Genomic DNA, 15,930 nt, shown 5'->3' with positions numbered 1-15,930 from the left:
AGATAGGGGGTGACAGTTACTGAACTATATGAAATAAAATCATCATAACTTCTGAACGGTTTGTGTTGGGACGTCCTAACTGCACGGTTGGCTGCGGGGCATGATGGGAATTAGTATGGCTTGGTTTAGCGACGAAGGCCACTTTCATTTGGATGGCTTCGTCAATAACCAAAATTGGAGCATTTGGGGGCCTGGGAATCTGCATTTCGGAATCGAGAAGTCTCTTCATCCTCAACGGGTGACTGTGTGGTGTGCAATGTCCAGTGACGGAATAATCGGTGCGATATTCCTTGATGGCACTGCGACTAGCGAACGGTACGTGAAGGATTTGGAAGATGATTTCATCTCTCTTATCCAATTATCTCTGATTTCGACAAGATGTCGTTCAAGCAAGACGGAACTCGACCACATCGAAGCAGGAAAGTGTGTGATGTCCTGGAGGAGCACTTTGAGGACCGCATTCTGGCTCTGGGGTCCCCAGAGGCCACTGACATGGGCGTCGATTGGCCGCCATATTCTCCAGATTTGAACACATGTGACTCCTATTTGTGGGGCTATATTAAAGACAAGGTGTACGTAAACAATCCCAAAACCATTACAGAGATAAAACCAGCCATTCAAGAGGTCATCGACCCATAGATGTTCCGACAATTCAGCGGGTCATACAGAACTTCGCTGTTCGTCTGTGCCACATCATCGCCAATGATGGCAGGCATATCGAATTACCCGAATATCTGTAGTGACGTTTAGATGTTGAATAAATGTGCACGCCGTAGTTTGTAAGTAATTTACGTTTTTTTCGTATCATTCAGTAATTGTTACCATGTACATAAATCATCTGCCGAACCGGGTGTGCACCAGTCTATGGCTGTCTCTTGATGATCCCGTGGTGTACATGAAGGTATGGAAGATGAGTGACTGTAGGATGATAAGAAGATGTCTTAGACACAACTTCTAGTCGCAATGATGAATGGCAGCGGGCTTTAAATGTAGAAAAATTCAAGTTTATGCGGATGAATAGCAGCACTCGGATGCATTTGTAGTGTCCTACATGATATAGTCGAGTCTTTTAGATAAATGGCTGTGACGTTGCAAACCGATATGAAATGGAATGTGAGGATTGTGGTGGTGAAGACGAATAATCGACTTCGATTTATTGGGAGAATTTTAGGACAGTGTGGTTCATCCGTAAAGGAGGCGGCGTATTGGACGCTAGTGCGACCTACTCTTGAGTACGGCTTGTTTGGGATCCACACCAGGTCGGAATTAACGAAGACATCGAAGCAATACAGAGGCAGGCTGCTAGATTCCTCACTGGTAGGTCTGAACAACATGCAAGTGATAGGGAGATGCTTCGAGAACTCAGTTGGGGTTCCTGGACGGAAGGCGATGTTGTTTTCGAGGAACACTACTGAGTAAATTTAGAGAACCAACATCTGAAGCTGACTGCAGAACGATCCTACTGCGGCCAACTTACGTTTAGCTTACGGAGCACGAAGGTAAGATACAAGAGACGAGACCTCATACGGATAGACAGGCCTTTTTCCCACACTGCATCAGCGAGTGGAACAGGAATGGAAACGGCTGGTTGAGGTACAGGGTACCCTCCGTCACGGGGACTGATGACCTCCGATGTTAAGTCCCATATTGCTCAGAGCCATTTTTGAACCCTCCGCCACGCACCATACGGCGGCTTGCTTTGTGTGTGTAGCCTAGCCGTAGATTCACTAGCATTTCTTTCAGTAGACTCGCAATCATTTATGTTTCCTGCAGTACGCTGTCTTTTATACCAAAAGGAATCAAATAACGTTTGTTGTTTCTATATTGTATTTCGACGCTAGCATTTCTTTTCGTACGACGAATTGACTAAGACCCGCCGGACATTGCATAGTTACATCACTCTTCCATATTAAGTTGTTCACAGACAAAACCATTAAAATATCTATGAAGTTGAAATTTATTATAATAGTGGAAACTTCTTAGTGTCGTAGTGTATAGAAGGCGGCAGCATTTGTATTTACCTAAATCCTGTTTGGTGTATTAGTATACGCAAAATTATCAAGATTTGTCCATTTATGATTTCATACTGCCGGCACAGTTGAAATTTCTCAAAACAATGCAAGCTTGTTAGCTGTTACGTAACACCAGTCAAGACGAGAATTTAAATTCATATATTATTTTGACTTTTAAACTTATATACAAATTCACTGAAGGAAATAAATAGAAACACTCGAAAATAGTTAGTCTAGAGTAATGAAATTTCAGGAATACATTTGTATGGATAACATACGTAAGTGATTAAATTGCAAGATCACAGGTTTATGCAACCCGAGATAAGCCATTGCAAATGTCAAATTATAGTACGTTAACAAGCGGCGTAACCGCCAGAATGTCGAATGCAAACATGCAAACGTGCTTCACTCGTGTTGCATACGCGCTGGATGTCAGTATGGGACGGAGATCCATGCCTGTTGCACTTGCCGCTCTATACAGGACGAAATTACAATGAAATGAACACCCTTAGCTGCTTACAGGCGTTGACATACGTCAACGGGCACAGATGAAAATGTGTGCCCCGACCGGGACTCGAACCCGGGATGTCCTGCTTACATGGCAGACGTTCTATCCATCTGAGCCACCGAGGACACAGAGGATAGCGCGACTGCAGCGATTTATCTCTGGCACGCCTCCCGCGAAACGCACATTCTCAACGTATTGTCCAGCACTACATTCGTAGTGCCCCCGCCCATTATACTCATTACTCGCGGCGCGTTGCCTATTGCCCGGAGTTCGGGCACTGTTTGTGCATTCGCACAGAAGAAGAAGATGGTCAAGTGGCCGGTGAGCCTTGGCTATATATTTACTAAGATGGTTGGATTGATTGTTTGGGGGAAGAGACCAAACAGCGAGGTCATCGGTCTCATCGGATTAGGGAAGGACGGGGAAGGAAGTCGGCCGTGCCCTTTGAAAGGAATCATCCTGGCATTTGTCTGGAGCGATTTAGGGAAATCACGGAAACCCTAAATCAGGATGGCCGGACGCGGGATTGAACCGTCGTCCTCCCGAATGCGAGTCCAGTGTGCTAACCACTGCGCCACCTCGCTCGGTTACTAAGATGGTATCTGTTCTTTCTGACATGTCCGAAAGAAGAGATGCCATCTTAGTATACACTCCTGGAAATGGAAAAACGAACACATCGACACCGGTGTGTCAGACACACCATACTTGCTCCGGACACTGCGAGAGGGCTGTACAAGCAATGATCACACGCACGGCACAGCGGACACACCAGGAACCGCGGTGTTGGCCGTCGAATGGCGCTAGCTGCGCAGCATTTGTGCACCGCCGCCGTCAGTGTCAGCCAGTTTGCCGTGGCATACGGAGCTCCATCGCAGTCTTTAACACTGGTAGCATGCCACGACAGCGTGGACGTGAACCGTATGTGCAGTTGACGGACTTTGAGCGAGGGCGTATAGTGGGCATGCGGGAGGCCGGGTGGACGTACCGCCGAATTGCTCAACACGTGGGGCGTGAGGTCTCCACAGTACATCCATGTTGTCGCCAGTGGTCGGCGGAAGGTGCACGTGCCCGTCGACCTGGGACCGGACCGCAGCGACGCACGGATGCACGCCAAGACCGTAGGATCCTACGCAGTGCCGTAGGGGACCGCACCGCCACTTCCCAGCAAATTAGGGACACTGTTGCTCCTGGGGTATCGGCGAGGACCATTCGCAACCGTCTCCATGAAGCTGGGCTACGGTCCCGCACACCGTTAGGCCGTCTTCCGCTCACGCCCCAACATCGCGCAGCCCGCCTCCAGTGGTGTCGCGACAGGCGTGAATGGAGGGACGAATGGAGACGTGTCGTCTTCAGCGATGAGAGTCGCTTCTGCCTTGGTGCCAATGATGGTCGTATTCGTGTTTGGCGCCGTGCAGGTGAGCGCCACAATCAGGACTGCATACGACCGAGGCACACAGGGCCAACACCCGGCATCATGGTGTGGGGAGCGATCTCCTACACTGGCCGTACACCACTGGTGATCGTCGAGGGGACACTGAATAGTGCACGGTACATCCAAACCGTCATCGAACCCATCGTTCTACCATTCCTAGACCGGCAAGGGAACTTGCTGTTCCAACAGGACAATGCACGTCCGCATGTATCCCGTGCCACCGAACGTGCTCTAGAAGGTGTAAGTCAACTACCCTGGCCAGCAAGATCTCCGGATCTGTCCCCCATTGAGCATGTTTGGGACTGGATGAAGCGTCGTCTCACGCGGTCTGCACGTCCAGCACGAACGCTGGTCCAACTGAGGCGCCAGGTGGAAATGGCATGGCAAGCCGTTCCACAGGACTACATCCAGCATCTCTACGAACGATCGTCGCCATGGGAGAATAGCAGCCTGCATTGCTGCGAAAGGTGGATATACACTGTACTAGTGCCGACATTGTGCATGCTCTGTTGCCTGTGTCTATGTGCCTGTGGTTCTGTCAGTGTGATCATGTGATGTATCTGACCCCAGGAATGTGTCAATAAAGTTTCCCCTTCCTGGGACAATGAATTCACGGTGTTCTTATTTCAATTTCCAGGAGTGTATATCTATACAGGACGGCTAGTGCTGTTTGTGGATGACGCTGAAGTTGTCGTCCGATGATATCCCACATGTGCTCGCTTGGAGACAGACCTGGTGATCGAGCAGGCAAGACATGTCAACAGTCTGTAGACCATGTTGGGCTACAACAGCGGTACGTGGGCGAGCGTTATCCAGTTGGAAAACACACATAGAAATGCTGTTCATGAATAGCAACACAACAGGTCGAATCACCAGACTGGCGTACAAAACTGCAGTCAGTGTCCGTGCGATAACCACACAGTGCTTCCGCTTTCATGCTCAGACCATAAATCCAGATGTAGGTCCAGTGCGTTTAGCGCGCAGAGAGGTTGGTTGCAGGCCCACAAGTAGTCTCCTTCTAACCGACATATGGCCATCAGTGCTCCGACTCAGAAACAGTCTCCGTCAGAAAACACAACAGACCTCTACCCTGCCCTCATATGATCTCTCGCTTGACACCACTGAAGTCGCAAATGGCGGTGGTTCCGGGTCAGTGGAATGCATGCTACAGGATATCTGGCTCAGAGCTGTCCTTGAAGGAACCGAATTGTAATAGTTCGTTGTGTCACTGTGGTACCAAATGCTGCTCATATTACTGCTGCAGATGGTAGTACCTTAACAACCGGCGTAACCGCCAGAACGTTGAATACAAACATGCAAACGTGCATCCATTGTGTTGTATAGGTGCCGGATGTGAGTGTTGGATGCAGATCCATGCAACACAACAGGTCAAATCACCAGATTGACATACTTATTTGCAGTCAGGATGCGTGGGATAAAAACGAGAGTGCTCCTGCTGTCATACGAACTCCCACGTCCAACCATTACTGTTCGGGAAGGGCATTCATTCTGCAGATTTTTACAAATAATTGGTAGAACCAGGTGATGAGAAGACTCTTGTCAATTCTGTTAATTCCACTAATGCCGGACGAGGACGACGGTTCAATCCCGCGTCCGGCCATCCTGATTTAGGTTTTTCGTGATATCCCTAATCCACTCCAGGCAAATGGCAGGAAGGTTCCTCTTAAGGGGCACGGCCGACTTCCTGCCCCATCCTTCCCTAATCCGATGAGACCGATGACCACGCTGTCTGGTCTCCTTCCCCAAACAACCAAACCAAACCAAACCACTAATAGAAATGGGTGCTGATGACATCTCACGTTAAACTTCACCTGTAAACTGCTAACAGCACATCATTTCTATTACTTGTTACCTGTCATCTCGGTAGTGCCACGTGGCCGTCGGAGCCCGATCATCTTGTGACTGTAGATTCTCGTGACCACCAGCGCCAGCAATTAAGCATCGTGGCTACATTCCTGCCAAGTATTCCTGCAATATCGCAGAAGGAACGCCCAGCTTCTGGTAGCCCCATTGTACGGACTCGTTCAAATCCAGTGAGGTGCTCACAATGGCGTCTTTGTCACCTTAAAGGCATTCTTGACTGACATCAACTCTCCACGGCCAGCCTCAAAGTACTAACTCTCACGACTGGTACAGCGTGTATTTAAATCAAACCTGATCTCCATTCTCATAGCGTAGCTACTAGCGCTGTCAAACGTCCCCTTAGAAAAATTAATGAATTTCTGTGCTGATAAATCTCTTACGTTATTTGATTTTCAAACAGCTGAGCAGAACTGAACGTACTCAGACATTTCTCTCTTTACCTATTCTGACCAACACTAAACTGACACACAATATTTTTAGTGCAACGCAATCTGACTTTCAATAATCCCTACAAAAAAAAAAGGTTCAAATGGCCCTGAGCACTATGGGACTCAACTTCTGAAGTTATCAGTCCCCTAGAACTTAGAACTACTTAAACCTAACTAACCTACGGACATCACACACAGCCATGCCCGAGGCAGGATTCGAACCTGCGACCGTAGCGGTAATCCCTACAAAAGAATGGCCCTGACTAACAATAACCTATACCTTTCATGAATCACTTACCTCACAAAAATCTTCGTTACTCGAACTACTGCAATACAGCGAGCGCCACTACTGCCAGCTAAGTAAAAGATTCTAACTACTGAAGGCACTAACTACTGATAGGCATAGTTAGCAAATGAAAGATTTTGATAAAGAACAAACAATGTATTTAACTTAATAATGCACAAAAGTCATCATATATATGTATCAGTTCATGATATCCAATAATACAAATGTACTCTTTCTGATGGACACACGTCCAGATCGTCCGCTCTCAAAATTCTGACATCTCCCTCCCAACATCCACCACTGTTGGCGGCTCACCTCCAACTGCGCAACGCTACGCGCTGTTAACAGTCAACTGCCCAACACTACAATAGCAAATATTCCAACAATGCAGACCAGCCACAGACTGCACACAGCACAGTCAGTAATTTTCATATAGAGCGCTACATGGCGTTACCAATATAAAAACCTAAACAGCCTACTTACAGCTAGTCTAATGCGACTATCGTGAAATTTGAATAGATATCACCTTTCATATGTAGAAACACGCCCGCCAACTTTCTTTTATGTCGCACAACTCTTTCTTGGTGCTGCGATTTTATTTTTTCCGTCAGTGTAGATATGAAGTTCTCGTGGGGGGGGGGGGGTGGAGGGGAATTTTTAATTTCCGGGAGGAAGCGGCGGCACATTCCCCTCTCTGGACACCACTCTCTGAATTCATAACTTCTTGTGTTGGTTTCAGATGGCATACAGAGGTCTCGCACTGGCTGTGGTGTCGCCTCCACTCTTTAAGGAAGTGTCTAAGGGTGTGTCTTGTTTGACAGAATGGTTATGTTATGAACCTTTCTAATGGTTTTTTTTTTTTTTTTTTGTGCCAGGTGGCGCAGAGCGGTGTTGCCTATGCGACGATGACGACAAAAGTCCGGGATGCTGTGTGAAGCATGGTCCAGGGCGGGTCGAGACTACCACCATCCTCTGCTTTGCACATGGCTGTAATGGATCCGATTCTGATGACGGCTGAAGTTAAACTTCACGTCTGAATTGCAGACAGTACATTTTCTCTGTTACCTGCCACCTATTATATCGATACACATACGCTTGGTGAACTGAGATATATTTCAGCATGTCACAAAATATATTTAAAATTTATTATGTGGTAAATAAACAGTAGAATTAATTGTATGTGGATTTATTTATAAGCTTTAATTAATCATCATCAGTGTCGTCTTTATATTCTATATCGACCCTAGGACATTTCTAAGTCATAACAATAAAAGAAGGAAAAAATTCTGTTCGGGAAGGGCAGTCACTCTACAGATTTTTACAAGTGATTAATAGAACCAGTTGATGACATATATCTTTTCGTTACTGTTAATTCCAGTAATAGAATGAGCATCTGAAGCTGTTTTTAAGTACTACATCCTGCTACAGTTCGAAAAATGTTAGTGCCAGAAGGTAATAATGTACAAAAAAATAAATTAAATGTCTCTCGGGATCGTAAATTTTTCACTTATTCAGTCTAGCTTATAGAATTAACAGTTAGGTTCAAACCTGTATTGCACTGGTTAATTATTTTTGCATATCTAAAGATGGTTATTTACGGTCAAAAATAAGAATATAGAAACACTAAACTGTCATCCCAACAAACTATATATTTATTATAAAAATGTAAATATGTGATTACTGTAATCTCAGAGAAATTATGCCAATATTTACGGAATAGCGTATTGCTGCGGAAAGTTACTCAGTTTTATATCAGTGATACCTTTCGATTGACGTCAAGCTGAAGCATTACTAGCTTTATTCCATCAGATGTACGAAGCTAATGCAACGTTGATAATTTTTGAAGTAGTTCCTTGTCTTCCTTGCCAAATATACAGGGAGCTTTGTTTGATGTTATGACAATTATGTAACAAGACAGTTATAAGCTGTACGGTTAGAATGCTCCATTTAAACCATTTGCTCTCCCACTATTTAGAGTGTCATTAGATGGACTGTCGTGGTACTCTGTGACATAACAACAATTTTTCTATTTTACACTCATGAAATATGGCCTTTGGATATGAGTGAACCGATCTGTGTTTTATTTTAATGTATTACACTTCCCATTCCCTATCTACACTCTTCCGTGAGTGTGTGTAACTGCATGAAGTTTGAATATGATAGGTTATAGATAGACGAAAAAAGCACTCCGTCTTCAGGCCACGAGTGGAGGATGCGGATAGGAGGGGCGTGGGGTCAGCACATCGCTTTCCCGGTCGTTATGATGGTATTCGTGACTGAAGCCGCTACTATTCGGTCGAGTAGCTCCTCCATTGGCATCACGAGGCTGAGTGCACCCCGAAAAATGGCAACAGCGCATGGCGGCCTGGACGGCCACCCATCCAAGTGCCGACCACGCCCGACACCACTTAACTTCGGTGTTCTCACGGGAACCGGTGTATCCACTGCGGCAAGGCCGTTGCCTAGAAAGATGAAGGACAGTCCAAAAACAGTTAGGATCTAGTGGGCTTGCTCAAAGTACGAGGGGCGTTCAATAAGTAATGCCATACTTTTATTTTCTCGTTCACTTTTGTTTGAAAAAATATTTATTGTAGGACCTCATTCCCGCTTCAGCCCTTACAGTTTCATGAGTTCCGATAGGTGGCGGCGCTATACGTACCCTTCAAAGTTGCATCTGTAACGAAGGTGCGTTCCAAGCAGAGAGCTGTCATTGAGTTTGTTTTGGCAGAAAATCAGGGCATCGCAGGTATTCATTGGCGCTTGCAGAATGTCTACGTTGACCTGACAGTCAGATGAGTCATTCAGCGAGGCCCCTCACATCACCGCAACCAGGTTGTGGCAGACCTGTCCCATCTCCCGCGTGCTGGCCGGCCGCACATAACTGCGACTGCTGCAATGTAAGAACGTGCGGACACTCTTATTCTAGGTGATCGCCGGAACATAATGAAACACATCGCTGCTCAGTTTGTAACACTGCGCTAATGCACACGATACTCTTTAAAGCCTGTACTATGGTAAGTTGCCAGGCTTCACCTTAAGAGAAAGCATTTTTGTATAGATTTTGACCGCGTGTACCTGAATGGAGGCAAATCAGACTTACACCCACTCAGTAACAACAATGATACGTCAAGCAATTCCGGAGTGCAACCACACGTTAGGACGGACAAGAAACAACACAGCAGATGCTACCAAATTGTTAATAATACGGTCGCCAGCCTAATTAGGCATTAACTGAGTTTCTTCCCAGTACAAGTTGATGTACGTTCATACAAAACAACACGTAATAACACTGCATAATATGGTAAAATTTAGAACCAGAAAATCTACTGAACTAATAATTTCACTTTCTGTACTAACATGGACAAGCCATAAATACACAACAAAACACTATAATGTTTACTACAAACTTCATACTGTCTATTGATCTGATTAAAATCGGGCATAGGTTACCCTAGAAATATCACTTTAGAAACACACATACAATGTCAATTTTGATAAATGTAAAACACTGATAAATTTTGGGTTTTATATTGGCTTTAACTTTACTGTTCTAATCAGTTTAGAACACTTCAGAATTCAAATGAATAAAAAAAGGGGGGAGGACCCTGAAACTGTTATGATCACTGTATTGAAACTATTAACTGTTGAAAGCATTAAGCACTCAAGATTTCCAATATCTGAATTACTACTCTTTTTATCATATTTCCTGCTCATTTAACTACCATTATTTTTGTCTCAAATTAATTAAACTTCATTACTAAACCAATTTCAACATTATCTTCCAACTTTGTCAGACCTAATTTATTTGTCTATTATTTCATTAACAACAAAGTTCTTTAAACATCATTCTAACATAGCTAGGTCTGCAGGTAATTATTATTAACATAAATTTTAATTCTTCATCTCGGGACACTCGGATTGCACAACATGTGGAAAGGACGCTGTCTCGGTTAGTTGTGAGGATAATTAAATGATAGGACAGTTCTGGTAAAATTTAAGTTGTTATTGAACAGTATGGAACAAAAGTAACACTGGTCCACACGAATACAGTACTAACAGTTTCAACCTGTTCGTATCGATGCGGCGGTCGGAAGGCGGCGAGATGGCGAGGCACAGAGCACACATACAATCACAGCAATGGCTCTTGATGTATCGGCACTTTGATTCTTCTCAGCGTCGCAATACTTTTCCGTTTAGTGCCTATGGAATATTGTCATGCTGTATAGGCGTCGGAAACGGCACATCCGAGGCTCAACGAAATCACGTTTTCCAGGAGAGCCTCCTGGATCCAGAACGTGTTTCTCAGACCGATGCCCAACTCCAACTACTACTGCTGAGCCCGTTATGCCTTACAGCGCCCGTGTGCATTTTCCCGCGCTCGCCTGCCATCCACCTTTTACCACTCCCCTACAGACAGGGTATTCACCCGAGGTTTTGCATTCTACATATCCTAATACACTCCTGGAAATTGAAATAAGAACACCGTGAATTCATTGTCCCAGGAAGGGGAAACTTTATTGACACATTCCTGGGGTCAGATACATCACATGATCACACTGACAGAACCACAGGCACATAGACACAGGCAACAGACCATGCACAATGTCGGCACTAGTACAGTGTATATCCACCTTTCGCAGCAATGCAGGCTGCTATTCTCCCATGGAGACGATCGTAGAGATGCTGGATGTAGTCCTGTGGAACGGCTTGCCATGCCATTTCCACCTGGCGCCTCAGTTGGACCAGCGTTCGTGCTGGACGTGCAGACCGCGTGAGACGACGCTTCATCCAGTCCCAAACATGCTCATTGGGGGACAGATCCGGAGATCTTGCTGGCCAGGGTAGTTGACTTACACCTTCTACAGCACGTTGGGTGGCACGGGATACATGCGGACGTGCATTGTCCTGTTGGAACAGCAAGTTCCCTTGCCGGTCTAGGAATGGTAGAACGATGGGTTCGATGACGGTTTGGATGTACCGTGCACTATTCAGTGTTCCCTCGACGATCACCAGTGGTGTACGGCCAGTGTAAGAGATCGCTCCCCACACCATGATGCCGGGTGTTGGCTCTGTGTGCCTCGGTCGTATGTAGTCCTGATTGTGGCGCTCACCTGCACGGCGCCAAACACGCATACGACCATCATTGGCACCAAGGCAGAAGCGACTCTCATCGCTGAAGACGACACGTCTCCATTCGTCCCTCCATTCACGCCTGTCGCGACACCACTGGAGGCGGGCTGCACGATGTTGGGGCGTGAGCGGAAGACGGCCTAACGGTGCGCGGGACCGTAGCCCAGCTTCATGGAGATGGTTGCGAATGGTCCTCGCCGATACCCCAGGAGCAACAGTGTCCGTAATTTGCTGGGAAGTGGCGGTGCGGTCCCCTACGGCACTGCGTAGGATCCTACGGTCTTGGCGTGCATCCGTGCGTCGCTGCGGTCCGGTCCCAGGTCGACGGGCACGTGCACCTTCCGCCGACCACTGGCGACAACATCGATGTACTGTGGAGACCTTACGCCCCACGTGTTGAGCAATTCGGCGGTACGTCCACCCGGCCTCCCGCATGCCCACTATACGCCCTCACTTAAAGTCCGTCAACTGCACATACGGTTCACGTCCACGCTGTCGCGGCATGCTACCAGTGTTAAAGACTGCGATGGAGCTCCGTATGCCACGGCAAACTGGCTGACACTGACGGCGGCGGTGCACAAATGCTGCGCAGCTAGCGCCATTCGACGGCCAACACCGCGGTTCCTGGTGTGTCCGCTGTGCCGTGCGTGTGATCATTGCTTGTACAGCCCTCTCGCAGTGTCCGGAGCAAGTATGGTGGGTCTGACACACCGGTGTCAATGTGTTCTTATTTCCATTTCCAGGAGTGTACATTGCCTACGTATGGACCAGACGCACAATTACAACTTTGACATCTTACAACAGTTTCAACATTTCTTACATTTCAATTTTGTTATAATATTGCTTGCAATTTGACATAAACATTAATATTCACATCGAAAATTGTTTACCGTTTCTATAATATAATGACATGAAAAGAAAAGAAATGAAATCAGAACATCGATTACAATAATTTATCGAAAATTAGAAGAAAAATTTATTATATGTACAATAGTATAGCGTTGGTGTTGTTACAAGTTGGGGCCTCTATTAATACTTCTGCCACACTGGTCCATCTGTTGGGGGTACTCAAAGGTGTGTGCCCGCTGGGTTCCTCGCTGCCTAATAGAAGACCATAAAGATCAACAAAGGACCATCTGTGTGGAACTGCTTGCGCGTTACGAGGCTTACCGTGACATTTCTCTCTCGAACATCGTCATTGCGGACGAAACATGGGTTCATCACTTCGAACTGCAAACAAAACGGCAATCCATGGAGTAGCGCCACACAGCCTCTCCTCCGGAAAACAAGTTCAAAGCCGCAAAGCCGCACACTCAGCCATCAAAGTCATGACGACTGTCTTCTGGGACCCTGAAGGGGTTGTTCTGTGCCGCGCGGGATTAGCCGAGCGGTCTCAGGCGCTGCAGTCATGGACTGTGCGGCTGGTCCCGGCGGAGGTTCGAGTCCTCCCTCGGGCATGGGTGTGTGTGTTTGTCCTTAGGATAATTTAGGTTAAGTAGTGTGTAAGATTAGGGACTGATGACGTTAGAAGTTAAGTCCCATAAGATTTCTCGCACACTTGAACACATTTGGTTGCTCTGTTTGATGTACTCCCTGATGCTGCAACGATCAAGTCGGAAGTGTATAGCGCTACCTTCAGGAAACTGAAGAAACAGTTTCAGCGTGCTTATCGCCACAAAAATGCATACGAACTTCTCTTTCTACAAGGAAAGGCAAAGCCTCACATGAGTCTGCGCCCCTGAGAGAACCTCACAAAACTTCATTGGACTGTTCATCATCCACCTTACACCCGGATCTTGCACCTTCCGACATCCATCTGTTTGGCCCAATGAAGGATCCGGTCCCGAGAAGCCCTACGTGTGTAATGAGGAGGATATTGATGCAGCAGGACATTGGCTCCGACGTCGACCACTAGAGTGCTACAATGCTGGCTTACACGCGCTCCCAGCAACGCGGCGTAAGACCGTCGCACTGAACGAAAATTATGTTGAAAAATAGTGTTTTGCAGACAAAAGTCTGAGGAATAATATGGCGTATTGTGAAACGTCGCCTTAGAAAAATTAAGCATGACTGTGCTGGTAAACTTCTACGTTATTTGATTTTCAAACAGCTGAGCAAAACTCAACGTATTCAAACAGTTTTCTCTTTGCTTATTCTGATCATTACTAAACTGACACAAAATATTTTTAACGTAACGCAGTCTGACTTTCAATAATCCCTACAAAATAATGGCCCTGACTAACAATAACCTATATGTTACATGAATCACTTACCTCACAGAAATCTTCGTTACTCGAACTATTGCAATACAGTGAGCGCGAATACTGCCAGATAACTAAAAGATTCTATCTACTGAAGGCACTAACTACTGATAGGCATACTTAGCAAATGAAAGCTTTTGATAGAGTACAAACAATGTATTTACCTTATACTATATATAAGTTTGTGACATCCAATTAAACAAATTTCCTTCTTCTGGCGGACACACGTCCAGATCGTCCGTTCAAAACTCTGGCATCTCTCCCCCCACATCCACCACTGCTGGCGGCTCACCTCCAACTGCGCAACGCCACGCGCTGTTCACATCCAGCTACCCGACACTTCACAAGCAAATATTCCAACAATGAGTCCAACCAGACACATACTGCACACAGCGCAGTCAGCGATTTTCATACAGAATCAAACTAACCCGACTTCAGAGAAAAATATGTTGCATTACTAACCTGCGGGAAGGATAAGCAAGAAGGTTGCCTGAAGGCTTAGGAAAGATCGACACAAAGAATAGATGTTGTTAGGTAGCTACGGCCAATAAGAGAGCTTCTTAATGTTATGTTTGTGGTTTATTATTTTAAATGGTTGCTAAAGGAAATGGAACCCGGGCCAGAGTATTTTCGTTCAGGCATTTTGTAAATTTTAGACAGTTTCCTTGTGACTTGTACTGGAGCTACAGTGCTCGGCACGTAGGTGCGTGGGATCTCGTCTGAGTTCACGTGAGGTATCAGAGTGTGTTAAAGTGTCTTCATGTTTTCTAAAAGTGACTCTACGAAATTTGATGCACCTTTTTGTAAGAATTTTCCTTTGATTTTTACTTGTTTCTCTCAGAGGTATGACTAAGTGCGTAGCAGTAGTTCACGTGGTGCCCAAATCGAGAATGAGTCATATGTTGTTTAGTGATCCTGACGGTCCTCAGCCAAGTCTTACGTAAAAATAGCCCCTCAAGGTTAAATTCATTAATTTATATCAAGTTTTTTAACTTATCGATTTTAGTTTTTGTGTCAGCCCATACCTCTTTGCTTTCCTAAACGATATCAGATACGGTAACCAACCTTATACGGCCTACCTTAATTTGTGTATTCGTCACTATGAAGTTATACAAAGCCCTCAGAAATCTCCGTTGTGCATCGCTTTGTGAGAATGCTAGCTGGTCGGAATTATTCGGAATACCCATGGACTCCCATCCCCCATACCCTAGTCTCTCGTCCCACCGTCCAGTAGTTTTTACGTGTACATGTACGACTGTTGCAAACCATCAACCTAAACTACAGTATGACTTCTTTTTCTACACAGGAAATGAACAATGGTAAATTTCGTACCTGTTGTCATTAACTGAAACGTGATAACCACACGAAGAATATATGTTATGTATATAACTTCATGTTGAAGGCAATGTCTTACGAAAAAATGTATATAACTATAAAGAACCACCTTTTAAGGTCAGTATAACAAGGTCATCACTCTCTTTCCTCACCAAATGCAGATTGTGTTGAAGCCCGTTGCAAAGAACGATTTGAAATGTGTAAAATATTGCAGGAAGAATGATTAATGGTTTTAATGAACGATAGCAAATAACAGCTTAACTAAGGTCATGATAAAAGAAACAGTTACCACCCACTGTACTGAATGTGTTGGTTCGAGGTACATTTAGCTTGTCCGTTGCGTGTTCGGCTGATTAAATTTCAGTTTCTTTGTAGAACCAATAAATATATAACTAAAGAAGCCCATCTTTGTTAATTAAAGTCACTGTAGCATGAACCTCAACATTCAGTAAGAAGCTAAGATGTTCATACGAGTTACCACGGAGTAGTTAAAGGCCTAAGCACGGGATACATAGACATAATTACAGAGCAAAGATCACAAAACAAAAAGGGTATTTGCAATTCATGTGATAGAGTTATATCCTATCGCTATTAACTAAATGTTGCCATTGTATACTAAACCTGAGAAGAAAGAAGAGAAGGTTATTTGATTTT

General features: G+C 45.3%; 1 protein-coding gene across 1 annotated transcript in view; it reads left to right on the top strand.

Annotated features, from left to right (window-relative positions):
- Positions 1-7,729, top strand: part of LOC126456924 (uncharacterized) — a 50,828-nt gene extending 43,099 nt beyond the window's left edge. Inside the window, exon 3 of the mRNA XM_050092858.1 lies at positions 7,426-7,729. Coding sequence (XP_049948815.1) covers positions 7,426-7,568 — 143 coding nt within the window. The 3' untranslated portion in view covers positions 7,569-7,729. The remainder of the gene's footprint in view (positions 1-7,425) is intronic.
- The last annotated feature ends 8,201 nt before the right edge of the window (positions 7,730-15,930 follow it).

The sequence above is a fragment of the Schistocerca serialis genome, chromosome 2 (genome assembly GCF_023864345.2).
Source record: "Schistocerca serialis cubense isolate TAMUIC-IGC-003099 chromosome 2, iqSchSeri2.2, whole genome shotgun sequence".
In the NCBI taxonomy this organism is placed as follows: Eukaryota; Metazoa; Arthropoda; class Insecta; order Orthoptera; family Acrididae; genus Schistocerca; species Schistocerca serialis.
This window is presented reverse-complemented; position numbering and strand designations above follow the sequence as displayed.